Source organism: Limanda limanda, chromosome 20 (genome assembly GCF_963576545.1).
Source record: "Limanda limanda chromosome 20, fLimLim1.1, whole genome shotgun sequence".
Taxonomy (NCBI): Eukaryota; Metazoa; Chordata; class Actinopteri; order Pleuronectiformes; family Pleuronectidae; genus Limanda; species Limanda limanda.
Genome location: NC_083655.1, coordinates 16,977,113 through 17,004,351, shown reverse-complemented (window position 1 = coordinate 17,004,351; position 27,239 = coordinate 16,977,113). Strand labels below are relative to the sequence as shown.

The window sequence follows — 27,239 nt, the reverse complement described above, 5'->3', positions numbered from 1 at the left end:
ACTCCACAGTCCACACAGTCACATATCAATAATGCGAACAGCAGGGATCCAGTTGCAAGCTTTGTCTCCTGCATAAAATACTCTGGGAAGCGACAGTATAGAAAAGAAGGTGGGAGGGAGGGATACATTAATATTACTATGAATGTGTCAGTTCTTACTATGTTTTATACATTCATAACTGGTGAAACAAGCATTGCAGTATTTCCCACATAATTAATTCAGTCTATTACTGTAACCTGCACAAAGGTCACTCACACATGCAGCAGATTCTGAATGGCAAGTTCACAGATTGAAGAGTAAAATATATTCTAGCATGATAGAAAGAACTGCACTGCATGCCGGGACTGCAGCGGAAAATATGAAGTGTGACTGCGTGGACGGTAATAATGTTATGGACCAGGCAAGCACGCGCTAGCTCGTGAATAGCTATAGGTCGAGGAAAATAGTGCTGAATGTATCACTGCACACACCAAGTTAGAGATCTCTTGTTATCATGAGAAGTGTAAAAATAATTTTGTCCATTAGGAAACTTTGGCAGGACAACTGGAAATATGATGGGCTGTCACAGTTGAGATAATTATTGGAAACATTGCAGTGGAAGCATTTTTATTCGTATTTCATCAGTTAACAAATGTCATGAAAAATCATCAGTTCTACAGTTGTGATACTTTAAAAGTTCCCCACCAGTGGGGGTGAGTTTGCAAAGTACGTTTGGCAGATTTGTGGTGTTCCGTACTTGTTGTGCTTCACTATCAATAAAAGTTAACTTTCAGAACTGTAAGCTTGGAAAAGAACCTGCATTTTCCTGCGGCCTGGAGAGTTGATGTTTTATTAACTTAATTTTAAGCCGCTGTCCGGCCCTCTGTCCTTCGCTCTCTCTGTCTTTCCGGGCAGGTCTGAGGGAATGACAGGATGGCTTGTCTCAGGTAATCCCGACCAACAGCTAAGAGACCATATTTTGCCTTCGGAGGAAGCACTGCAGTAGCCTTCACTAAGACGAGAGCCAGCAGTGCTGCAATAAATACCTAAGCAGTTGCGCAGCAGTGCTATCTCAGCAATCCCTTCAAAAAAGGCAACCTTTACCTTCAAATGTGCCGTCCCTCTCTCCCGCCTCTAAATAAATACATCAGTGAGCTCTTTGGGGCTTTAAGTTAGACCCTGAGGATAAACACATGAAGAGATCCGATGAGCACTCGAACAGCAGAACTACAAACTCCATGGTTCTCTAAGGCACCAGACGCATGAGGATGCAGGTTGACTCAATGCGTGCAAACTTTAGATTTCCTTCTATAAACTGACAAAAGGTGCAGAGGCTTGCTTTTGGGAAATTAAAAATAATGATGGAAACGTATCAGAGCCAAAATCTTTAAGATACCAGGAAGACTAAACAGATATTTACAGTGTAATCAACAGTTTTACTGCGGCAAGGACATCAGCTGCTAGCTCTCAGTTATTTCCTCTCAAGTCAGTAGCCACATAAACAACAGCACATTTAAATTGTGACCCTGTTTACCATGGACGTCAAGGGCAGATCTGCGGAGCTCTTTAGCATCTCAGCCAAACAGGGCCACTCTCAGAACATTGCTCTAATAGGCTGCATAATGTGGACATCCACGCTCACGCCGCAGACTCGGCTCGGCTCCTCAATGGGGGTAAATGGTTCAGCATTAAGTTGAAATTAAAGATCACAATAGGCCCTTTCCTCTTCCTCCATGTCTGAGCCAGTGCTGCCAGGTCGGCTTAAGTGTGTTGAACAGAGAGTAATTGCGAATCGGTGGAAGTGGACATGATTGTGCTTTATCTTCATAAGTGTTGGCAGCTTGAAAACAAAGTAAAGCGCGTTTAGATTACAGCATGGACACACTCTAATGAGTTTTGATATGGTAGCAGGCCAGAGACAGCGGATAAGGGAGTTGCTGTTGATCCCTAATCAGTATTCAAAGCAGCAGTAGGAAAGATTGTTGTAAAGCAGCATCTTTTAGGGATTTCAGGAAGATGATGATTTCATAAAAGCACCATTATTGTGATGACTGTAATGCACTGCCACCCTCTCAGTTGTCTCCTTCCTCACTGATGGGATTTTTTTTTGTAGATGCTTATCAGCTACTTGGGGAGAGCCAAAGAGCTAAAGCAGGAATCTAAATGGCATTTCTCATAGGCTGCAAGTCAGTGAATTCATTAGGAATCGGTTATAAGCACAGAGTTTGTAGTTGAAGGACTCTCTGCAGACTCAGGAGGAAAATACTGAGAGCGTTCTACTTTTCACAATAATGGCTCTACTCCATCTTGTGGCTGGGCAGCAGTGCTGAAAAGAGGATTCGAAGGAGGCCACCTGATCTCATCTACTGCCTATAATCAAACGCAGTAATAATCCAATCATGATCCATTTATGTACGGCAATTATGTCCCAAGTTTGTTTACAATTGAAACTGGTCATGGAATGAGAAGTTCATTAAGCGGCAAAGAATGCATCTGCGAGCGCTGTGTAAGTGTGTGTGTGTGTGTGTGTGTGCAGTATGTCTGCACTCAGCCCTTGGAGTAGATTAGCACTGCTTACTAACCATTTGCATGTGTGCAATAAGAATAGAAAAGCACCAGGAGTCTATATTGGAAAAGAGTTGCACGGTAGAAGTTCCTCTCCAGGTGCGTGTGTTTTAAACTTTTTTCAAACATGCACTGAACTCCGGATAATCTCCTGATATTATCCAGAGGGGCAGTATATCACAACGCAAATGTCCGAGTCAGTTGCTGTGGACATTCTCCGGAGTTCTCCTGCTAGCCCCTTAGTAGAATCTCAGAATGAGCCCATGTGAGAATACAGCAAGAAATCCTTCTGAGGATAATTAATGTCACGTCCTGCCTCTGCATGCTGCATTACCCCTCACCTGAACGCATCGGATATTTCTGTGTTGTCAAAGCGTCTGACCAGACAATCTCCTAATTTCTAGTCTCTAGGCTCCCTCCTGCAGTTGTCTTCCCCACCTGCTTGGATCTAACTTGATGTCTGAGCAGTGAAGCAAAATGCAGACGGCCGCTGCTGGAGCGCCTGCAGTTGCTTGTTTGTCGGCTGTCTGACCCCTGTGTCCCTGGTCTAGACACTAATGACAGCTCCCTGAGCCAAATGTCTCTTGTCCTAGTGCACAGGAAAGAGCTGGGCCAGGCCATTAGCATCATCCCACTGACCAGACGCTGTGTCTTATCATGTCTGAAGTTAATTGAAGGCTCTGATAGCTATTAGTGCCGGTCTTAGCTGATGGTGAAGAAGTCTACTGGCCATGCAGCATCACCGCTATTTAAAAAATGCAGTCTGATTTAGTGGGATTATGGAGTAGCTAAAGGATAAAAGCATGTCTAATTAATTGTTGCATTTGAACTTTATCTAAGCAATGTTGCTCACTGGAGTTTTATAAACGCTTTATTAAGTTTCTCCTCTGACTCAGGATAACTCACAGCTGCTGAGAGAGTCATTCACACAGGGTCAGAGCTAAATATAGTTGCATGACACTTGCTTATAAACAGCAATGGGATTAGTGTCCCCAAAGAAATGACATGCGGCAGTCTTCAATGACAGCCATCCTCACTCTCTGAAATGTCATCCCATTTCATCTCCTCACTCTGTCTTTTCACCTCAGTCCCCTGCCTCCCTCTTCCAGCACCGAGCAGTTGCGTTCACCTTGGTGGCGTGCCAGTCCCTTGGCTTGAAGCAGGGATCCGTGTCACACACAAGCTTTTAGTTTGATTACATCGGTCCACTTCCTCTGTCCCTTTTTATTCTTGAATAACCATAAACTAGGCGGAAGCTCACAAGCTCAAAAAGGCACAAGGAAGCAGCTTGAATCACCTTGAAGGCAGAGTGGACACTGACATTGGTTAAAAGAAAAGAGAAGCATAATAATAAGTCTTAGAAAAACGGTGCAGTCAGGGGCAAAACTACTTTCATCTGTTCTCCTTCCCACTGGGAGCTGTGGGATTTGAGCAGCGGTGGGTATTGCTGTGTCGTTACAGCAGCAAGACTCACAAAAATAAAAAGAAATAGCGAGAAGAATTGGAGTCAATGAAAAATACAGCCTAGAGTAAAACATAGAAAGAGATGAGTTAGAGAAAGTTTGAAAAAAATGTGTAAAATGAAGAGTAAAATCTAAAAAGAGTGCAACATCCACTGGGCTTCAATACAAAAGCTGAGGGAGACATATTGGCTGGAGAAACAAACTGGCTGTTGTTGTACACTAAGCTGCATTGATTTCCAGATACCTTTTCTTTCTCTTACCTGACATCCTGCGTACTGAAAGGCACGACGTGGATCCCCAGGGGCCCTCCCTCATTGGACACCTCGACCGGCTTGAGCATGCCTCTGCAGGACGATGATGGATGTGGCCGAGAGGACAAGGGGAGGGAGAAGGCGGTGAGGGGGGGAGAGACGTGCATGAATAAAAAATAACAAGAATGACAAGCAAATGCAGAGAGGCAGCATATAAAAGACGAAACAGTCAAACATGACAAGGCTGATGGGATGTGGGTGTGTGTTTGTGTTTGTGTGTGTGTATGTGTGGGGGGGTGCAGCCGTATAGGTGGAGCTGCATTGTGTTGCCTATACAAAGTCATCCATTACAACGTCGGGCTGGTGGACCTCAGGGTCAAATGGGGACCCAAATGGAGACTCCAATTAAGTGATTAAGATCAGACTCGTGCTAAAAGAGAACAAATTAATTGAAAAGGTGTTGAGAAGGGAGGGAGGAGGAGGAGAAGGTTTGTTTGTGTAAAGACAAAAGAACGGTTGATGCAGATGTGTGTGATGACTTTGATAGGAAAAGGCCTCGATGTATGCTTCTGTTTAATAAATAATAGTGTTCTCATTAATATAATCAGATGTTTCTTCCCCCAGCTAACATTGTTCTTCTATTAAAAGTATTATTTCATTCTAGTCGAGGGTTAAAAGCAAAATATGTAACACCTTGTTGATTTGTGCATATTTGCTAAATTAGATTGATTAATTTTATTACTTTTAAAAAAAACTCCCAGATTTATTTGTTTCTAGAACAACAAAAATGCATAGTCTACTGCGAAAAGACCAACAAATAAATAATTTTGCTGTGGGGATGATGAGGACCAGAACTATCTGCATGGCATAGGTCGTTGTTGGAGGGTGGGGTACTCACTCTAGACTTATCCCATGTGACCTCTCCAATGACGAGTCAGCCCTCCCTACTGGCTCTATGCGCTCAATCCTCCTTTCCTGTTGCCTTTGCTCCTCTTCCTCCTCCTCCTCCTAAAAGAAAAAAAAGACAGGATAAATCATTTAAACAAAAGTAAAAAAGCTCACACTCTCTGTGATTATTTCAATTTGGCTGTGCTTGCATCCCCTCCTCTCCTGCCTGTGTCTCTCCACTGGCTTTTAATCCAATTACCTGCAGGAACAAGTTACAGTCTCTATTTTAAATTAAAAGAGACGTTCAGCTCAGGACAGACTGGGGCCCTGACGCTGCGGCTGAGGCCCCCTTACCAAGCCAAAAACCTCAGTGACTGTAGTGACAAAAGTGGCACTGATGAATTGCTCTTGCTCGATCAATCAGTTCTGGCCCGGGGCGTGGCACAGCGACTGTGTATTCGCTGAGATGCAATGAGGTCCTGAGTGAAGTAGTCGGCACTTGCTGCCATTTTTTCTCTCACTCTCTTCATTTCATTTACTCATCTTCCTTCAGGGCCATTAGGCAGCGGGGCTGGAGTGCCGCGGTTTTTACAGGCAAGCTAGACGTCTGACGACTTAACTAGGCTCCGGGATGAGACAGCAGAATCATGCTTTCCTTAATGGGGGATAGAAATCTTTATCTGAGCTGGCTTTAAGGGAAGGGTACAGCCTGAGCAGGGCACTTACTGTACATGTAGTGATGACATGCTGTTTGTAGAATAGGGGGAGATATATTTAATACATCACAAGGTTAATTTCCAACCAATCATCATCTGTTGAGGGTTAGTTACAGAAAGAGAATCAACAAGGGAGATGCACGCTGAACATCTGAGTTTCTTCATTTTGGAAGGAGAAAAAAATTTCAATTGTTGCTTCTACTCCTGTTAGTAGCTGATGATCCGTGTGTTTTTCTGCATGTGTGAGTATGTGCTTGTCACCATCCAGACAGCGCATCATCTCTTTAGAAGGGTCTGCCGAAACGCTTTGTTACACACGCCGATTTCCTCCACCCTCACCCCTCCCCTTCCTCTTTCTCCCTCTTTTACTTAAATGTCAAGCACATCCAGATAGGTCTTGTGCCTTCCTGCTTTCTTTATGGAAATGGATTCAATCTTTTTCAGAGGCCAGGTTATCTTTGGCGACACGCAGTAGTGGGGCAGAGAGACTCCGTCCCCCTATTTATTTATTAGAGAAGGGGGGTAAGGTGCAGTGGGGGCATGACAATTTAATCGGCGGTCTGCCTAAGGAGACCTCGACTCAACCCACCTGTCTGTTTCCCTTCTCTAACTGTCCCGTATGAAAATGAGTCAGTCAACCAGCCACCCCACCTTTAATTACATGTCAGTTGGGGTCCTGGGCTCCCTGCAGAGAACTGCTTTTTATAAAGCTCTTTATGAAAACCCCTCAGGTTGGTTGGCTGAACTTTCTCCATACATATATATATAAATATATATGCTCAGTACAAAGGTTCCAGCCACATGAGGGAATCCATAAATAAAGGCGGGAGAGCAAGGAGAAGAGAAGGCAGGTGAAATTGGAAAGCAGAATAAATATAAGACCTTATAATTATATGTCATGAGACAAGATTGGCAGAAGCGGAGGTATGAAAGCTCCAGGAATATGTAGACTTTGCTAAAGGAGTCATGGTGCTGAACATCTTCGTCTCATTAGAAAACAGATTGATCAGAGAGGCGAGCTATCTCACAGTGTATCATCAATGAAAGTGACACATAATTAACTTCGGTGACAGACACTCCCAGCAACAGTCTCCTGTTAATTTGCTCCTGAAGATAGTTGTTTATGTGACTGTATATTTCTTCCTTTTTAAGCAGCTTTCATTGCATTTGTGATTATTACCATATTCCTACTAATTACACAAACGCCCGTCCGTCTGTATTTGGAACTCATATCTCAAAAAACGTTCATCTTATGGGCTCGTGTGTATGTGTATTGCAAAGAAAGTGCAGTGCACAGTAAGGTGAGATTTGGACATGCGATATGTTCAATATAGATAAAAACAGGAAATCGGCGCTCTACAGCAGTCAGTGGGGTCGGAGCAGTGGGCCTTTAGTCTGTGGACCGTGTGGAACGGGTCTACGTCCTCGGATAAACCACAGCAGTGGTCAGTAACTGGGTCAAATTGTGGGTCAAGATGACTGACAGATAGATTTGATTAACAGATTTGATGGTTAGATTTGATAATTAGATTAGATGATTAATTATTTTTATATTACCATACCAGACTGGCAAAGACATTCACGGATGGCAACAACAAACATTTGCTTCATTGCTGTGATACTTCAAATCGAGTTGAATTACAGAGGTTTAATTTTAGAAGTTGTGAACTTGGGTCCTACGATTGTGTCGGTTGCTTACCAGATCTCTGAAACAATTACAGCAGTTATGTAAATCATTCACACATAACAAAACTGTCATAAAAAGCTCCGCAAACAATGTCCAACACAGAAACAATAAAAAGTGACAGTATATTGTAGAACTGTTTGAGGAGGACTCACTAATGACAAGGAGTGATTCTGAAGTAGCTCTGCAGCATTAGCACAGGCCTGTTTGGAATGGGCACTCCTCCAGTTAGAGCAGTGAGGTGAAGGGATCCATCAGCTGCACAAGAACAAGTTGCTATTGAAAAACTGACGGGAAACTATAAAAAAGAAAAGAGGAACGTGGTGATAAAAAAACATGAGTGAGCAAGTCACAGTGAGCTGGCAATGGAGGAGGGAAAAGACAAAAGGAAATTGGGCAGAAAAGACAAACACGGGGGAGAACTGCAAAGCCTCATGGTTAATATCTTTGCTCTTTCAAAAAAAGGCAGAAAAATAAGCAAGGTGAGATTTTCACTCAAATTTATCCTTAAGTGTTTTCTCCTTGAAAGAAGTGCAGTGATCCGTGTTATACACCCCTAACTCAGATATTGACTTTAGTTCCAAGGACGTCTGTGGAGCAGTTGAATGATGTTGGGTACTGGAGCAGAATCATCTCAGGGCTTTAGGAGGATTTGTACTGTTTTTATGAAAAATGTGCTAAAGTAACAGAAACATATTGTTATATTGTCTCGCTAAAACAAACAACACTCATCTTACACTGTAGTGGCTTTGGTGGCGCTTGTGTTTATATCTCGGGAATGTGCTCTGTAGTCTCTGGACAACATGTTTCAACTGCCAATCAAGTTCCAGCACCAACAGAAGCACACGGTCCACACATGACACTGGATTCATGAGGAAGTGCTTCAGTGGCCACTGGGGTTCGTTTGAGGGCACAGGGGCTTCATTATTTCATACTGTTTGGTCTCAGAAGTCTGAGCTTTCACCAGGCTAACACATCCCACCTCTACGGGAATATGATTAGAAATGACTTGTTAAGACGGACATTTCTTGCAGTGAAGTCCTGACGATAGCTGCCAACTGCCCACCAGACTGACTGTCGAGTCAGTATCGCAGGGGTCAGTGTCTCCTTGTGACCAGGAGTGGAAGAAGTCAACTCTCCTTATATTCACTGCCAGCTCACTTATTGACTGTGACCAAGCAGAGCACAGAGTGACAGCAGAGCAGAAACAGGCTCCATTTCTCTGGGCTCCTTCACTCCCTCTCTTCTCTCTTTATGTATCCCTCCATCACTCTGAATCTCTCCCTTTCCCCTTCTCTAAAAACCCTCCATTCCGTCCTCCCCTGAGTGCTTTTAGCACCCTGTTGATCCCTTGGTAACGGGTGGCGTGGGGAAGCAACACAGCTTTTAAACTCCCGAAGGCACTCAATCCTAGCTTGCTCTCTCTCACTTTCTCTCTCTGCCGTCCTCCCTCCCTCTTCTCCACCCCACCTTCCATGTCATTGGGAGGGCTCGGACTCCTGATCTGTGGCCAGAAACCAACCAGCCTGACAATGAAAGGAGGCAAAAGTAAGGGTTTGAGGCTTGGCCATCTGACAGCTGTTGCATTAGATTATTGAGGATCATATAAGAGAGAGAGAGAAGGGGGAGGGATGGCTGCAAAGTGCAGAGTCTTGTTACCTTCAGATGGACAGAGGGGTTAGAGTAGTGAGAGAAGTAGAAGAGGAGGAGGGAGGGAGGTAGCAGCTGTCTGCTCAAGAGAGATGCTGTGCGTACACACACACACACACACACAGTAACCCATTGCCCAGCTCTAGGGCTGGGGCAAAGGGTGTGTGTTGAGGAGCTGTCAACCTCCATCAACCACTGTCCTTAAGGACACCTACTGTATTTGTGTGTGTGTGTGTGTGTGTGTGTGTGTGTGTGTGTGTGTGTGTGTGTATGTGTGTCTGTGTGTGTGTGTCTGTGTGTGTGTGTGTGTGTGTGTGTGTGTGTGTGTGTGTGTGTGTGTGTGTGTGTGTGTGTCTTTGTGTGTGTGTGTCATGCCATTAGCCATAGGCGAGTACAACATGTAGCTGCTAGGGGGATACGAGGAAGGGAAAGGAGTAGGGGGGTTCCCTTCTGAGCGTATCTGTGGCGTCAAGGGCTTAACAAGGACAGGTTCAAAGGTCACAGCAAATGGTGTGTTACTGGCCACCACTCCTCCTCTAGAGCCGAGGTCCACATCTGTGTGACGGCTTCATGTGTGGAATGGGCCTCCCTGTTAGACGATGTCACATGCTGAGCTACAATGAGCCGTCTGTGGCGAGCTTAACGATGGTGGCAAAAGAACAGAGTATAGAAAAGCCTCCCAATCAACAAGGGTGCATGCAAGGGTGAAGGAAACAAGGAATTTAACACTATTTGTCAAGTTGAAAGTTGAAATACAATATAATATTAGACTGCCCTCCCTCCTGAATTGGCCAGCTAACAATACAAAACATGAATTATGCGATGTGACAGACGCCTCTTTTGAATATATATATATATATATATATATATATATATATATATATATATATATATATATATATATATATATATATATAAAACAGGCCAAAGGTAACAAACCTGGTTACAAACATGTAAGCATGTACAGAGGTGTAAGTGAGAGAAAAAAGCAGGAGTGGAGGATTTTCTCCTCCGCCACAAAAGGTTAAGGAGCTATAATTGTACCCTCATTACCTCGAGTTAATGCAGTTCTACTAAACACTGTACAACAAGACCGAACAGGACTTCACAGCACTGCTGCATTACACAATGGCATTGACATACAGACAAGCTGCAGGTAATAACTTCTAATAGTCCCATTAAAGTTCCGCTGACCTCACAAAGCAATTATCAATACTTAGCTGCGGCCAGAAACTCGCTGTTTTCAATCAGCTGTTAAAATAAGCTTCATGGCTTTGGACACAATGTGAACAGCAGATGATCCCAAAGAGTGTGTGTCAAAATATAGAGCTGCAGCTGCTGATGGATGGCGTATCCACTTTGTAGGCTGACCTGGTCATACATGTGTCACAATTTGCCATACATGGATTATTATGGATTATTCTTCATGTTACAATAGGCCTTCTATCCCTCCAATCCATCCCCTTAGAGAAAACTGTCATTAGGAACAAATTAGGCCCCAAAATGGCCTCAGTGATTAGATTGGACATGACTGTTGCACCCAGACGACTCAGCCCCACCCTCTGTGCAATCCTTAACCCTTGATTCCCCAGCAGCCCATCAGACTCCGTGGCCATTACAGCAACTAATATGTCACAATCACTAAGACTGTGAGACACTTATTTACATTTATGTTGGGGATAGACAAACAGTGTAAAAGGCTGGGCGAAGAGTTAATCAGTTAAAGGATGATGAATGTCATAACGACCTCTTTTATCCTACCCACAAGTTCTCCAAATGGCACTAAGTGGCTGTCAGCAGAGGCAAAAACTGTTTCAGCATCCTTTATTATCTTCTTTATATTGTTATGATCTCAAGGAACACGATGATGTAAGCTAATAGTAATTTCAATATGTAGCAATCCGGATTTATTGTGTTGAAATGAAGGGAGTCACATGGAATAGGCAGCGTACCTACTGTATTAGGTCTCCTTTCTTTGAATGTTTTATCTATCTGGCAAACTATTAGCTCCACGGTGCAGCACAAACAGTAGATGTGGAAGAGAATCAAAGCAGTGACCTGGTGACTCCCATCTCTTGCTTTATGCGCACGTAAGGGAGAGAAGGAGCGAAATATAGAGGGAGGTTATGATACTACAGCTCTGTGTTTGTTTGCCAAAGAGACGAGACGAAGCGGCGCCTGTCCTCTGATGAGGACATGTGTTGCCTTTCATATTTCACACCCCACACCCATGGGCTCCAGCCCCGTTCAAAGGAGAGCACTTGCATTCCAGATTGGATGTACCATTCCTTTTGATAATGAGGAGAGGGAGTCAAATTTGTGTGTAAATTGTGCACGGTGAAGACAGAGGAGTGGGAGCTGGGTATTAACAACCTGTTTTGAATTGGGAGCATTTCCATGAATGCAGCTTTACAGAATCAAATTAATGCTTCCACTTTATTGTGTATAACAGGAAACATTAATCTTCCAGATGGCAAAAAATCTGCCTTTATTTTGACCTTACCTGAAGAATAAATGAAAAAAGTAGAACTCTAATACATTTAAAAACACATTTATGAGACTACTGATTTATATAAGAATAAAAAGAGGCTTCATGTTTTTATTCATTGAAATATCTGCATTCTAACATCACCCAACACCTCCTTTTAATCAACAAAAATGTCCAGCCTCTAAATCTGTCCCTCTTTGTTTTCTTTTTGGAAAGATATGGCTTCTGGCTCGTAAAAGTTTAGGCTCTGATGTGGATTCACTTGAAGCAAATTACAGGGACAGACAGGTTCCTGATGCTGTTAAGCAAATTAGATCAGAGACGTGAGGCTGCATTTGTCCACATCAGTACAGAGGGCGGCAAGACGTGGAGGGGTGGGGGTGGGAGATGGACAGCGCTGTTTGTTTGACAGACTGACATTTAAAAAAAACTAAAAAGCCCACCTGTTTATTTATACTCCTCTCATCGTCCCTTTTTTTCCTCTTGTCTACAATATTTTGTCTCTTCTTCTGTCAGTGGGAGACTCGCTGTGTGTGGAATACATCATCTGTGAGCGCCTGCTTCATATCAGGCCTGGACTGATCTATCAATGACACAGCTGCCTATGCCTTTGCCCACTGCATCGTTAAATTGCACTTTAATTAAATTAGGCCTGCTAATTATGAGGGCTTAAATCAATCACCAGGTCAATAACACAGGCCCAAGGCGGACGGAGGGGCCCAAGACTTTTTCCAAGCCTCATCAATAACAGCGGCAAACTGGAGCAGACCGCTCCTGTACCAGAGAGCCGGAGGTTCAAACGGGTAGGAATTACTGTGAATTGAGTTATCGTCACCGGCTTTTGTCCAGAGCACTTCTTACTCTTACAAGCTCTGTGAATAATGTTGTTTGAATACAGTGGACGTGTTTCAAAGAGTTGTGAATCTGCGTAGCTTTTTTTTTTGCCTTTAGAAAAGCCCTTCAAAGGGGACATTTGAAGCAGATTTAGAGGTTCTGGTGCATAAAATATAGTTCAAAAGGGATATTATGACTTTCCAGACACCTGGCTCAAGAGCGGGGACGTGATTCTGAACAGATAATCCAGGGCGGTGGGTGTGCAGCCCAGCTGAATCCTGGGTCTTTATCCATGCATTAAAAGGAGCTCTGTGGTGATTTTCAAAGATTAATCATCATTTTCAGCTTATTAAGTGGGAGGACAGTCTGCTTTCCACTACTCACAATGTTTAATCCATCTTTCAAACTGTGAAGGTCAGTGACTGAATGTTACCCCCGTTGAAATAATAGTGGCTGTTTGAATTTCAACAAGAACCCCTGTGGTTCGGGTCTGTATTGTAATTAAATACATTTTCCCTTTTTTTCATTATTTTAAATCGCCCCCGCCTGCAATTGTGTGAGTCAAAATCAAACTGACTTATCGAGTAGCACGGTGGCTGCCAATAAACTACACGTGCTGCACTGCCAAGTTGTCATATCAACTATTTAATACGATATTTACTGTGATGCAAATGTATCAGCAAGTAATCACTGGGGAGGCGCTGGGAAAGAAAATAGGAGAGCAGCTCTCCACTCTAGAACCTCATTCGTCTCCGGTTGTTTTAACACACTGTGACCTCAAAACCTAAATACACTGAACATGAAGGAGGAAGGAATGATGACGAGGGAATGAGGGTGAATGATGTTGAACTATGAATAATTTAGTGGAAAGTAAAGCTTTGGTACACATTGCAGCAAGTTATTAGAGGGGGCGAACGGCCTATTCCACCGATCAGCGCTTGTTTGCTGCCTTGTTTGAGCAGGTGGGGGTGGATGGAGTGTGGGGCGTTCATCGGTATAGCATCGTGGGAGCGATGAGGGGCGAGGTGGAGTGGGGGGGCACTTTCCATTTCATTTTAATTGGAAGTTGAAATCCTCGGATAAGGGGGAGACAGAAAGCCATTTGGAGGAGACCTTGTTCTCAGCTGGGGCTAAATGAAGAGGGCCGTGCGGAGATGAGGGGGGGGGTGTCTGTGGAGGGCCAGTAATGAGGAGAGGTCCCAAAAGACTCCAGCACGGCCACGGTAATTTAGTGGACTCTGGACAGGTGGGGCAGGGTGTCGGAAGGCGAAAGAATCGGTGGGTGCTTTTGTGGAGAGGGAGGGAGAAGAGGAAGGCGAAAGAATGGGTAGGGGGCTGATTAAATTCATTATATAAAAGAGACATTTTTGTATTTGTACTTGAGAGTACCCAAGACAGCCGGGTCTTGTCAGGCTGGTTTCGGAAATACAATCTGAAATGATATTCAGTCTGGGTTTGGCTGGGCTATGTCTGGGACAACATCAGGTCAGGTTCAGACAAACAATCCTAAATACTGGTGCAGATCAGGCTCATACAGGTGCTGACAGAAAATTGCGTCCAGGGTTTGTGTGTTTTGAGTCTCTGAGTGCGATGAGTGTAGCCTACAATTATTCCAGGCATTGATTGATCAGAAGAGTGGGCTGATGATAATTTACCAGCTAAATACAACAAGTGATTGCAATCACTGATGAGATAAGGACATGAGGAAATCTTCAGAGTTTTGACCAACAAGATAGATCATGGGATACACTAAGGGAAGATGATGTTGGCGCCCTAACATGTCAGAGCATCTGTTCATATTTCAGCCAATCACATAACAACATCAGCAGGAGTCTCACCTTCCAACCCTACAGACACAAACCAATTTGTGTTTCTGCGTTTACCGTTTTCTAAATGGTAAAGGCTGTCAGCGTGGTACTGGTTGGAATCATGAATACATGTGAGAATATCAGGGTATGTTGTGATGGAGCTCAGCAGGGGTCCTATTCTATGCAACAGCTCCAATAGCTGGAGCATGAAGAAGAGATCGAAAGACGAAATTCCTCTGGAAAACGGCTGCACAGGGAGAAGCTCTGTCCATTACAGTGGCGCTCCTTGCTAAAACGACACCATTAACATGATCTAGGCTGTTTCAAATCCAATGGGATTTTACCTGTTACTTTTATGTGTTTTCCTGCAGACGATCTTCATAAACATACAATAGGTTTTCAAAGTATTTTCCTTAGATATTGCAGACAGTCATTGGTGGCCATTGATTTCCTTGAAACATGAGGAATTTAAGTAGCTTGAGATGCAGGAGGGAATCTATCACTGGGAACGTCATGTCACCTTTATGAAAGTTACTGTCAAGCATAATATGATTTGTCTTCCAAGGTGCTGGATTATTATGTTACTGAGAAGTTCCAACATTTTAGCTTTAGGTGGCAGAGATGGAAGATAAAAAAAACTAAAAAGCATTTCCCTCATTCTTGTTTTTGAGTCGTTCCATATGAGGTGTCACAGCTTCCTGACACCAGGCATTTGAAACTAGTTTGTATTTTCCTTGAATTGGAAAATATTACAAATTTACATTTGGGGAGAACAATGTGACACAAATTTTGATGTGAATGATTATCTCCTCTGAATCTGAATTAATTTTAAGGCTTACTTTCATATAGAGAGGCGCTGTCCGATCTCTCCATCATACTTCATACATCAGTCATTAACTTTTCTTGACCTAAACTTACAGGGATATTTTACCAAAGTACAATAATGATGGTAGAGATATTGAGCAAGACAATTTTCAGAACATTTGACAGGTGATGGACACACTTACTTTACTTGGTAACGTTACCACTATCATGCTTCCTTACAATTTGCAGGCTTAAATATTGATATTAAACTAGCTGGAAATGGTTCACAATCCAAAACAGAGTAATATCTATGAGTACAAATAATACCTCTTAGCAGAGTGGCAATAAGTGCCTGGCTACCATGGCTACATCTTTATGGAAGAAACAGAAATGGACTGATTGGCCCGCAACCATCTCTCTCCTCCTCGCCCTTTCTCTTCAGAAGGTTTCTATTCTTCCGTCTCTTTGGCTCTGAAATGAAACCACCCGATTCCTCTCCACTCGTATCCGACTGTGACCGCTTTTGTTCTCCAGCCAATGCAAATTAAACGGGTCCTTTCGTCCGAGATAGCAAAGCAGCCCATCTCGTGTTTCTCTCTTGCCGCCGAGATGTGGATGTTTACTGTCGGTCGGGGCCTTATTACATTCCTGCAGCAACTTAAAAGCATTGCCCCCCCGCCAATGGGACCTATAAAACAGTGAGAAAAGCCTATTGTGACAATGGAGCTCATTGTGTCGGAGTGAACTCATTTGGCACTCAGTGGAAAGTGGAATTGTGAGGCATATTTTAGAGAAAGCAGTGAAGGAAAGAGAGGGTGAGAAAGTAGGGAGAAATCAAATAAATAGGAGTGAATGGCTTTTCTCTGTGGGAAACGGGCTCTGTCAATCACCAAAGTCCATCTGGAATATAAAGAGCTTCGCTTTTCTATGTGGCGGTTTCTGAATGTATTTTTATTAATCGATGGCTTTGTCACTCTCCTGTCTTTTGAGTTGGAGAAAGGTTTTGGTGTTTATCGTCTTAAAATGATCTTTTTAAGGAAAATGATCTCCCCTAGCTGAGAACCAGTGAGAAACACTGTCGCTAAATATTGACCAGGCTCCTCCTACAACATGACTCAGCACTTCCCTCCAAAGCCACTGACACTGACTCCTCTGAGGAAGGCGCATTGATTCAACTTAAAAAATGCAGGAAGATAAGAACAAAATGTTTTCACCTTCAGAGACAGTGATAACCTTTCCCATCTTTGTTCTTTGCTACCCGAGCTGCTTGGATTCCACGCCGACAGCCCGGCTTTATTCCCCGAAATCATTATTGTCTTCAGCTAAGGTGCCCGTGCTCCCTGTGATTTGTGGGTAATGAGCTGGCACCCCCCTGCCCGTGTTCAATTATTCTCATTGAGAAAGTGATTTCTCACTCCACAGAGCAAATCGGAGAAGGCAAATGCGTGAACGCTAATCAAGAATTAACACATTCATAACCAGCAGTGCAGAGAGAGATTGCCGCGCTGATAGTGTTGAGGTGCTGGACAAAAATAGGGGGGAATAGGAAAGAGGAGGGTAAAGGGACAGTTGAGAAACAGTGACGGACGTTTTTCACTGTCCATGGTAAATCCTCTTGTTCTAAACTGGTTTGAAGTGGGAAGTAAATTAGAATTGAACAAAACTTTAATTAAGTAATTAACCACAGAGAAAAGGAACCTAAGACCTTTCATATTCATATCATTTAAACCACTGAATAGCATGAGGACGTATTGACCTTGTGACTCTCACTTCAGTTGCTCTAACTCTTTTTCAGATGCTTTTCCAGCCTGGAAAGAATACAATTCTGAAGATAAAAGTCACAGGTTTCTTATCTCTGACTGAAGTTTTGCATATAAATAATCAAATTTGAAAGATGGCATAAAAATCTCCTTTCAAAAACAACGCTATGAGCCTTCTGAAGCTTGAATTCGCTCAACTCTGACAGTCTAGTCACACACACAGCCTGCAGAGCAAGACAGGTTAAACATTTCCAGGCAAGTACAGCTGATAGAGAAGAAGTGCTGGCAACTTCCAAAAACATCTACCGCCTTCTCTCCTGTTCAAACGAGATAAGAAGAGAGACGTAATTTGCACGATTTTCAATGAAGAGTCAGACCAAACAAGACACGTCTTGTTTCAAGGGTAAGGCAAGGGCCAACGTGACACCAAATGTGGTTGTGGGACAAAAGAAGAGGCTGATTCCCATTTGTGAGGTAAAGCAGCATTTTCAGCCTTAGTCCCTTGCCCACAGCCTTTTCACTTACTGTCCTTGGGAACTACATTTGTTTGCTGTGCTATGTGTTTGGGATTATGTTGTGAAAGTCGTTCTGAATCGCTAATGACTTATTTGTATCATTCTCACATATCCTGTGTGTGTGTGTGTGTGTGTGTGTGTGTGTGTGTGTGTGTGTGTGTGTGTGTGTGTGTGTGTGTGTGTGTGTGTGTGTGTGTGTGTGTGTGTGTGTGTGTGTGTGTGTGTTTGTGTGAAGGTGAGAGCAGAGCCTCTGAATGCTATGGACACTGAGAATCAAGAGTGAAAAGCTTTTGGGCAGAAACTCTGGTGGATGGTTAACTGTTGTGGCCTCAATATGAATCTCTCCCACACACACACACATACGCGCACACACACACACACACACACACACACACACACACACACACACACACACACACACACACACACACACACACACACACACACACACACACACACACACACACACACACACACACCATGGCTCATCGTGATTATCACGGTTATGAAACAAAGATGTTAAGTTAATAATGAGATGTTAAATTGCCTTATTTTCATAATTGCTCGTTTACAATCTATTTTCCCTGCTGGGGAATGAATCAACTAAATGATGCCACCAACAGTGTGTGTTACCTGCTCACACACACAGACACACACACACACACACACACAGACACACACACACACACATACACACACACACACACACACACACACACACACACACACACACACACACACACACTTATCTAACGACCGATTGACACTAAATCTGGATTGCATTTTGTTGCTGCGGGCTCTTTGCAGGGTTCTACACGTAGCTGGTGGCTGAATACATCTTTATTTGTTTTATTTAAGTAAAGTTGTCAAATATATACTTTTCCGTTAATGAAAATCCAATGTATGCTCAGTCCCAACATTTTTGGAAAAAGTTGGGGTTTTTACATCGCCAAACATTTAGAATTGTGGCAACTGACTTGACTTCTACATTACTGAAGAAAAATATCATGAGTGCTAATAGGTGGATGCTACAGGACAATATGAGCAAAGTTGCTGCTCTGTCCTTGCATAAACAAAATGCATAAAAATCATGAAAACAGAGAGTATGATTTTAGAAAATGAAAATCAAAAAAATATGGCAAGCACAGTAGTGGATGAAGTATTCATATACAGTACATGCAGTACTTGCAGACTGAATGCAGCAAGTTGCATGAACAAACAGCTTGTCAAAAGTGTGAGAACAGAGATACTCGAAATATGCTGCACAACCCGTCTTTTTGACTTATTTATGAGAAAGATTTGCATTAAATGAATTCATATAATTAAAAGAATTTTGAAAATACAATTTTTTTGCAGTGAAGAGAAAGAGAAATGCAAAGATGAATATAAATAGAGAAATACATAATAGAGAAAACACACTGCTGTGTCCTTGTAGTCATTGTTGAATACACAGCAGCTCCTACTGGTCAGGTTCACAGAGCAGCAATTAGACCAGACATGTTGCGTATATCTTGCATGTATTCAGTTTTAAGTGATTTGTTATAAACTAAACAGGCACACAAGCCCTTTCATGTACGCCGCTGACTGTTTTTGGAGCTGAATGTGCTTCCTGTGTATTTCAGGGAGAACTGAGAACGTCTGGAGAAATGCAAAGTCCTCTCTGCAGACACGAGACACCACGACGGGCCTGACTGCACTGCTCTGGAATGTGAGTTTCTGTTTTTCTGTGCACTCTCCTGCAAACAGCAAAACCCCTCTACCTGCTCTTCATCAAATCCTGACACAGATCTACCCGAACATAATGCACCGACACATATGAACACTTCACCGCACAGCACTGCACACCGAGGGAAAGGACAGAGAATGAGTGAGGCTGGACATGTGTTTCTAAGTCATTCAGAGAGACAGTAAAAGACAAGAAGAGAGACAGAACGAGAGAGACTTATAGGGAGGGTCCGGAGGTTATTGCTGTTTTCTGTCCACGTTCAACTGTTCTAACTTTGCCTGCAGCTTGCCTCAGGGTCTGCACACTGTGTGGGCTTCACCAACAAGTTAGTCAGGAGAGTAAACTCATTTACCAAACTCACTCACCAACCACAGAGAATTAAATGATGACTTTTGTGCAGAATTTCCAAAGTATTCTAATTTATAAAACTAGTGCAGTGCCCATAATAAACCATAATAAGTCTGTTTGAAATGGGCTGTTTTCATTGCCTGCATTAATGTGCCAACGCTACTTCACATTTAGTGAGTCCTCCTCAAACGGTTCTACAATATACTGTAACATTGTGTGCGGAGCGTTTTATAAACGGTCTATGGTGCAGAGTGAAGTAAGAAAATGTTGTGTTCATCCTACCTGGTTTACCTGTAATGACAATTTCATCATCTTTTTTTTTTTTTTTTGATAAACAAAATGGACTTTATTACTCTGATCATCTGTTCAAGTTTGAATTTTTTAGTTTTTTCATATGATGCATGTCCGCTATTTCAGAAGTCTGACGAGCAACCGTCAATCCTCAGATCTCAGTTCACAAGTTTCAGACAGAGAGACAGACAACCATTTGGGGAATTAGTATGTAGATATATTTAGTCTTTATTTGTAGAGCTCCTACACTCCAGGACTTCAGTTAAGTAATAATAAGCTTGTTTTTGTTTTCATCTGAATCCTGAAATAAGGCAGTTTAGTCATGAACAAGCAAAGAAGCTGATTTGTATGTAAAGGGGAATTCCTGTATTTGTCAATATGTGTTTTTCTGTTTTGTTTATCCATTCTGACTATTGTGCAAACATTGGAGATTTGTCAAGACTTTATTTTAAGCTTAACCTAGAGTTCAATGGAAAATCTATACAGAGAGTCGTCCTTTGGAAATACTCATTAACTGCTATAGCCAACGTAGCAAAGAGAATCTGAGATCAAATGGCTGCTACGCTAACCAGACAACAAAATGTGAATAACTAAAGTTGACAAAGACTGGGATTTAACTTTAAGGCTTGAGACATTTCTCTCAAAGATGTATATATTTAAATCATTTAATACATATTCATAAACCTGGGCTTCCTTTGTAACAGCCACTAAATGTGCAATAGTAATGCTGCTCTGTGCAAAGAGCAGTAAAACAGCAAAGCAACTGCTGGCTTCTGACTAAAGTGAAAGAGGCAGAAAAAAGGACAGAAAACTAACATTTTGTTGACAAGCTCACAAATGGCAATCTTTGTTTGTTTGGTGAGCACCGTTTGATGTGGGAATATAAAAGAAAGGCGTGTGTTCACACTGCTCCTCGCTCTGTTCTACCAGCTTGAAGTCAAACGGACTCATCTTCTTTCAACATGTTGCCTCTGTGATTTAGCCGGGCACCTCGCCACTTTGGGTTTCCTTTAAAACTCGCCAGACAAGGTGTCTCATTTAGACAACAAAAAGAAGGAGGCACTCCGACAGCTGGAGTCTTGATCAAAGATGTCTGATCAGAGCTGTTTCTACTCAGACATATTTTTCTTCTTATGTAATAGTTTGTTTTTCTTCCTTTCTGTGTCAGTGTATCTCTCTCTCTTTAAATAAAAAACTGTTTGGAAACTGAATTTTCAAAGCGCATTAATAATAAATGAATAAATGAAGACCATATTAGAATACTTATTAGTTATATTTAGAAACCCGAAAACTGAGCTTCAGGATATACTTCAAACATGTATGTCCCCCTTGTGTGAACTTGATTACCTGTCTTTGATCAACATAATCTTTTCTGTAGCCAAAGAAAACCATAAAACTAAAGTTATTTTTCTTTTTGGCAACCAAATCTTCAGTTTTTCTCCTGTTGCAGGGGCTGCTGTGGTTGTTTGATGAACTGATCAGGAGTGAATTGTGATTGGTTGTTGGCTGTCACTCACTATAGCAACAAGCACTGTGTATGCCCCTTATAGCAGAGTACATTTTGTTATACCAGACACACTTCTTTAGTAGATTAATCATGGAAAGTTAGAACTGTAGGACTGTTGTTTTTGTACTGAGCACCTAAAAAGGTGTATAATGACACGTTGAAGTTAATTTCACGCTGCACGTACTAATTTTGCAGTCCTAGGTAAAGTCCTCTGTTACTGGTGTCAGTCCTTCCTCTGGTACAGCTCATGATAACAGCCTGTGGTCCCTCTTCAAGGCTGCAAAATAATATTGTGTAGAAGAACTCAGCCAGATCCAAAAGTGTGTCAGCGTGTGTGTGTGTGTGTGTGTGTGTGTGTATGTGAGGCTGAGTGGGAAGGCTCATTAGCATTCATCAGTAGGATAACAGGCTGGTTAATGTCAGCTGTTTATGTAAACAATAACTCATAAGGCCTTGGCATTCATGGGCTGATAGAGCATGCTTTTCTCCATGGCACAGTTGGCAGGGTGCGGTGTGCGTGTGTGTGTGTGTGGCTGCTGAAGCTCCTTAGAGAGAACTGTTTGACACCAAAGGGAATTTATTGAATGGGTGAGCTAAACATAAGACACTGACTAGAACAAGATGGCCTTGCGATTGGTTTGTATGCTGAACATATGAGAATACTCCATCCTACAAAGAAAGCACGCTGTGTAATCGGAAATAAATCCTGAGAGAACCACGACTGCAGCTACAGTTGCTATTCTGCAAACCACTTTCACTTCATCACCTCTGGGTTGCTGTGGTGACGACTGAATCACAGATTGTACGGTGTCGTGCATCCAACTTCCCCATGAAGTCTCTGGTATTTTAAGAATAGACATCACATTCCTAATTTATAGCAGGGGGTGGGAAGGTCTGCTTAAATATAAATGCTGAACTAAAGCACTTTAAGAGTGCACCAAATGGTACCTGGCAGAACAGCCATTAATGGAAAAGATTTGACGAGGGAGTGTTTAAAATCCAGGTCCAGTAAGAGTGAAGAGAGAAAATACACCCTAACACATATAAGCTGTTTTCAGAAATGAGCTCCAGAGAATATCTGCACAATTGGGACTTTCTCTGTTTTTTTTCTTTCATACATGAAGAACTCAGCAGAAGATTATCTGCTCAGACACGTTCACAACAAGCACATAGGTAACGGGTCAATGTGCTTTTTGAATATCATTTACTTCTTCGGCATCTTTTTTGTGTATGGCTCCTCTTTTTCATCCTGACATATTTTTCTTTTTTTTGTTTCCTTAAAGTTTCGTGTCATTCGTGTGTTAGAAACATCGTCACCATAAATCCTCCGGAGAACATGATCTCTCGGACATTATTCAGAGTCTTGACTCGGACACTTGCATTCTCACACACTCTGGATAAATTCATGAGATTACTAGGATTTCAGTGCATATCTGACAGCAGCTATATTAAGTAGTGAGTGCTTCATTTGTTCCAGTGAAGAGAGAGAAATGAGTGTGATGCCCTGTTTTTTTTTTGCTTTTGCATTATACTCATAAAGAAGAACAATGAAGTACAGGAGATACATGATCCATGATAAATAAACAAGTCCTAATTGATGTGATTTTCCTAAAACCTTGGCATATACAGTGTGAGCGTGTGTACGCGTGGAAACTCATTATCTCCGACTGCGCTTTAGCAGTGATCTCAGTTCTTTATAATTAACCCACTGTGTATTTTTATCTTACAATCTAACAATCCGATGCTGCTGTGCTGCCTGTCCATCAAAAAGACAAAGGAAGCAACATATCAAAGTGTCATGTGTGGGAGGGAAAAGCAGCGATCAAGGCTGATATACAGTGAGTGACAGAAAAAGAAACAACGGGGCAATTAAGTGGCCCTTTGCAACCTACACTGTGTCACATCTAATGAACGGATTTGTGTTTTTGTGAATCATCTTGTTCATATAGCTTTCACAGTACAAAGACTTAGGTAATTGCCGTCCATAAATTATCATACAGAGATTTTCCTGCAGTTATTCATCAAATATTACAGGCCGATGCTTTTATTCTTCTCTTCAGATTGTACTAGAAATTTTTAATTTGAGAGTAAAATGTACTAAATAAATTATAGAAAATAAAAGTAATATTCAAAGTATTTAACAAAAATAATGTTCATAATGTTCAATTGTGTTCTCTTACATCTAATTCATACTTCCTACTTCTTGGTAAATACACTTTATATTTCTTGCAAAAGAAATTTGTTAAATGAAAAGATCAATACAAATTTCTCAGGATATGAATGTGTGTAAATATGTATCAGGTTCTGAGATGTTACGACAAACACCCTCTCTTGATGTGGCAAGGTGTACAATATTGTTTATTAAAAGGCAGATATGTTGAATAGGAAAGGTGTGTTCAAGGACACTCATCTGGACTTATGATGGACGTGCTTCAGCTACTAAAGTTTTAACACTACAAACCAACTACTGTTCATTGTCTTAGTCTTCCTTTATCTCAAATACCAATCTGTGAGAGGCGCTACAGATGCACGATGAGTCAAGAAGCTGGTAGAGAAAGTGTCTCAAAACCCTAGAAATGTGTTTGTCTTTTGTGGCTTTCTATTCAAACAATACTGCATTCATATGTTGCACTAAAAAGCTTATATCTAATTGTATTATTATGATTTGTCATAATAATAATAAAAACTGGGGAATCAAAATATTTCCTCAAAAACATCAGGAAGAGGAAAGCAGTCAAAACCTAGTGACCTATTGTATTGTAACCTTGAATTTTAAGTGACAAGCCGGGCAAGAAAAAAGAAAGGAATCAATTTTAGGAGATTTGTCTGTGAAACAAGCCATCAGACAAAGGTTCAATAACTTCCATCTCAATAAACTCTTTTATATTTCAACTCTTTTATTACTTACTTGCTGCTACGGTTGCTCTTGCATTCACTGAACTCTAAATCTTTCACGACTTTGCTCTTTCCTTATTCCGTGGCATGAAAGAGAGATCAATTAAACACCTCCTACATGGGTCAGATCCGGTGGCTGAGGGAGCGATGGGCAAAAGACTTAGAGGCAAACTCCTCACGTCGAGCTCAGCGTCTTTGACACCTCCCAAGGTCATTCCTGTTCTCCCAGCAGAGCGCCTCTGTCACTTTTAATAACTTTGAAAGGGAACTTTTTTTTCGCTCCTCTGACAGGCTGACGAGCAGAGGGACCAGTCACGGAGTGAGACAATCACAAAGTGCCGACGGAGCGAGGAGGTGTAAAGCAAGGAGACAAGCTGGCAATGACTTAGACTGTACAATGTTACTTCATAAAAAAGTACTGTCATATACAACAGAATTACACTTGTAGCATGAAATCTGGTACCAGTCAGTGTTTTAGTTTCTCGTTGGCTTAGGCAGTGAGGAGTGAGTGTCGCTGTAACCACTGCTCTGTCATCTGTCTTTACTGTGGTTACCTTGTTGTGACAGTATAATAGGATATGATGCAATATGACACAATGCAGGACGGTATGAAACATACAGAAATAGATCATCTGCAGATTGATGGAATAAATACAGGTGCCAGACAAGTCTACTCATGCTGCCTTAGGGCATATGTTAAATGTTGCTGGCACTCAGTAAGATATTTCATAAAAGGAACATGGCTGCTGAGTGGCTATGATAATTATTCTTTTATCCATATAATAATAACCGCCTGACTTGGTTTCTCTCCACAGGAATTCACAGATCCAACTTTTTTCTCCAAAGACCAGAACCCGTAAATCTACGAACACTGACTAATGATTAAGTAGCAGAGCTCTGTTCTATCTCTGTGTAGAACTCACAGGAATAGTTGCTATGCTAGAGAGCATGAAGCTATGGACTGCTGTGGCAGGTAGACAAGCATATTTGCACCTTTTTAACATATTTAACCCATTAGGACCAGCTGCTTGAGGAGGAGGACGAAGAATGAGGGGGATCAAGGCAAGTTTTCCGGCTTTGTTGGTTTAAGCTTATAATGTGTTTAGTTCTTGTCCTATCTGTTTCAGAGGCCCCAAGACATCCACATTTTATAAACATTGGCAATGCTGTCAGCTCTTCTCAGAAAACCCTTGGTTTTAGATGGCTGTTTTCATACAATACTTAGGTTTCAAGGGAATTTCTCCCTTGTGCCTTAGGTCTCAATGGGTTTATACCAAGATAAAATATGATGTGATTAGGCACTGTGAAAATAATTAATAGAACTGTACCTGGTCCTGTCTGTCTAGCCACTGGTCGACCATTGGATGGTTGGCGCTCAGGGAGGATCTAGTCATCTCTCTCTGGAACTGAGTGGACCAGCCACTCGCATCCCGTGGAAGACTACGATAGGCATGAGCTCCTCTGCCCTGCGGAGGAACAGGAGGTGTTGGAGAGATTAACATCACTGTTTGACTATGACACAGAAACTGTTGTCAGAAGAAGATTGACTCACACTTACATTGATCATACCACTGCTGCAACAAAGAAATGACTAAGTGCATAATCGCCTTTTTGAAATATCCTTTATCAGCAATTTCAAAGACTGATCCATCCTCTGTATTTTTGGCCTGACAGTTTTTGGGATTAGCGCTGTCTATCCCAGCGATGTGACAGACGCTATGTGGTGGATGTTGGTTAGTTTGTCTTGGAGCGGTGCCACACACCGATAATGCATTGTTAATACAAGGCTGACTCCATTCCACCCTCACCCCTAACCCCTCCCCGCAGCTAAACCTGAGCCTCTAATAAGAGGCCCTTTATAATGAGACAGACACAGCTGAGCTCTTACGTTACACAAAAAGCACCTTTTAAAAGCCTCTAGCCAAGGTTGTGTCAAACACCAGCCGACTTATTATAATGGTAATAAGCACAAAAACACACACAAGTACACTCGATTACACTCCAGGGCCGATGGCCTTGGCTTTGAAATCACGGTGATTAAAGGTCAAGGTGGCTAAAGATGTGTGAATATAAATAAAAGCAAATAAATTACTAAAAATAACAGCAGAGACATTAAACAAGACAAACAAAGAATAATAATTATTTAATGTTTGATGAGTTATGAAAAGAAGCTAAAGACTGAGACAGACAGGAGTTTAGATGTCTTGAATTTTATATCGGTTATATCTACACTTTACTCAAAGGGGTTTCATAGTTTCACAAAGAGATTGGTTCAAGATTGTGAATCCAGATAGTGGTGAAACTTAGTCCTGAATGTTTTCTCTTTGCTGTTTTTCCAAAAATGTACTATTTTTCTTTATTGTTGAAAAGTTATGACTTTTTTCTGATAATAATATTACTTTATTCTTGCAAAATCACAACTTTATTCGCATAATTTTATGTTTCCCCTTAACTAAGAATTAACTATTGTGTATTAGAACTTTCTTTTCAATTACAACTTTATTCTTTCGATATTACGACTTCATTCTGGTAATCTTAGAGTTTTCTTTTCTTCAACATAGTCCTAATACTCCATTGTACGATCCAAAAACAGAGAGTGAAAGAAAAGGAGACAGATCACTATCCCTTGCATGCTGTAATAAGCCATGTGTGTTTTAGTGCTGTTGAATGTGGCATGACGGGGCCTGAGGAAGCACTGCAGACAGGACTGTAAAACTCAGCCGGACATGTGGGCTCAACTGAGACAGCCCCTGATAGCCATCATGGCCTCGGTCCCCCACCGCGCAACACGCCGCGACCAAGGACCTCTCTCCACAAACTTTTATTACACATCAGATCATAAAATGCGGAGAAACCCAGATAGCAGAGAAGTAACAGTAAATCAACAAGTTCATATCCACTGGCTAATCCCTTTAGTTACTGCTAAGCGTGGAGAACTCAGACTATGAGGTATTGTAAAGTCATCTGGAGACGTGATGAGTTTACAGTGCTACCTGATGACTGAGGATTCCTACTGGCCTATATTGTGGAGATTTAGCAGAACTGAACCTGACTTAGCCGTAACTGA

General features: G+C 42.0%; 1 protein-coding gene across 1 annotated transcript in view; it reads right to left on the bottom strand.

Moving 5' to 3' along the window:
• The window catches only part of LOC133026865 (partitioning defective 3 homolog), a 345,261-nt gene that overhangs the window by 177,343 nt on the left and 140,679 nt on the right, over window positions 1-27,239 (bottom strand). Inside the window, exons 5-7 of the mRNA XM_061093848.1 lie at window positions 25,501-25,638; window positions 5,157-5,266; window positions 4,268-4,351 (exon numbers count right to left, since the gene is read on the bottom strand). Of these exons, the coding sequence (XP_060949831.1) occupies window positions 4,268-4,351; window positions 5,157-5,266; window positions 25,501-25,638 (332 nt within the window). The remainder of the gene's footprint in view (window positions 1-4,267; window positions 4,352-5,156; window positions 5,267-25,500; window positions 25,639-27,239) is intronic.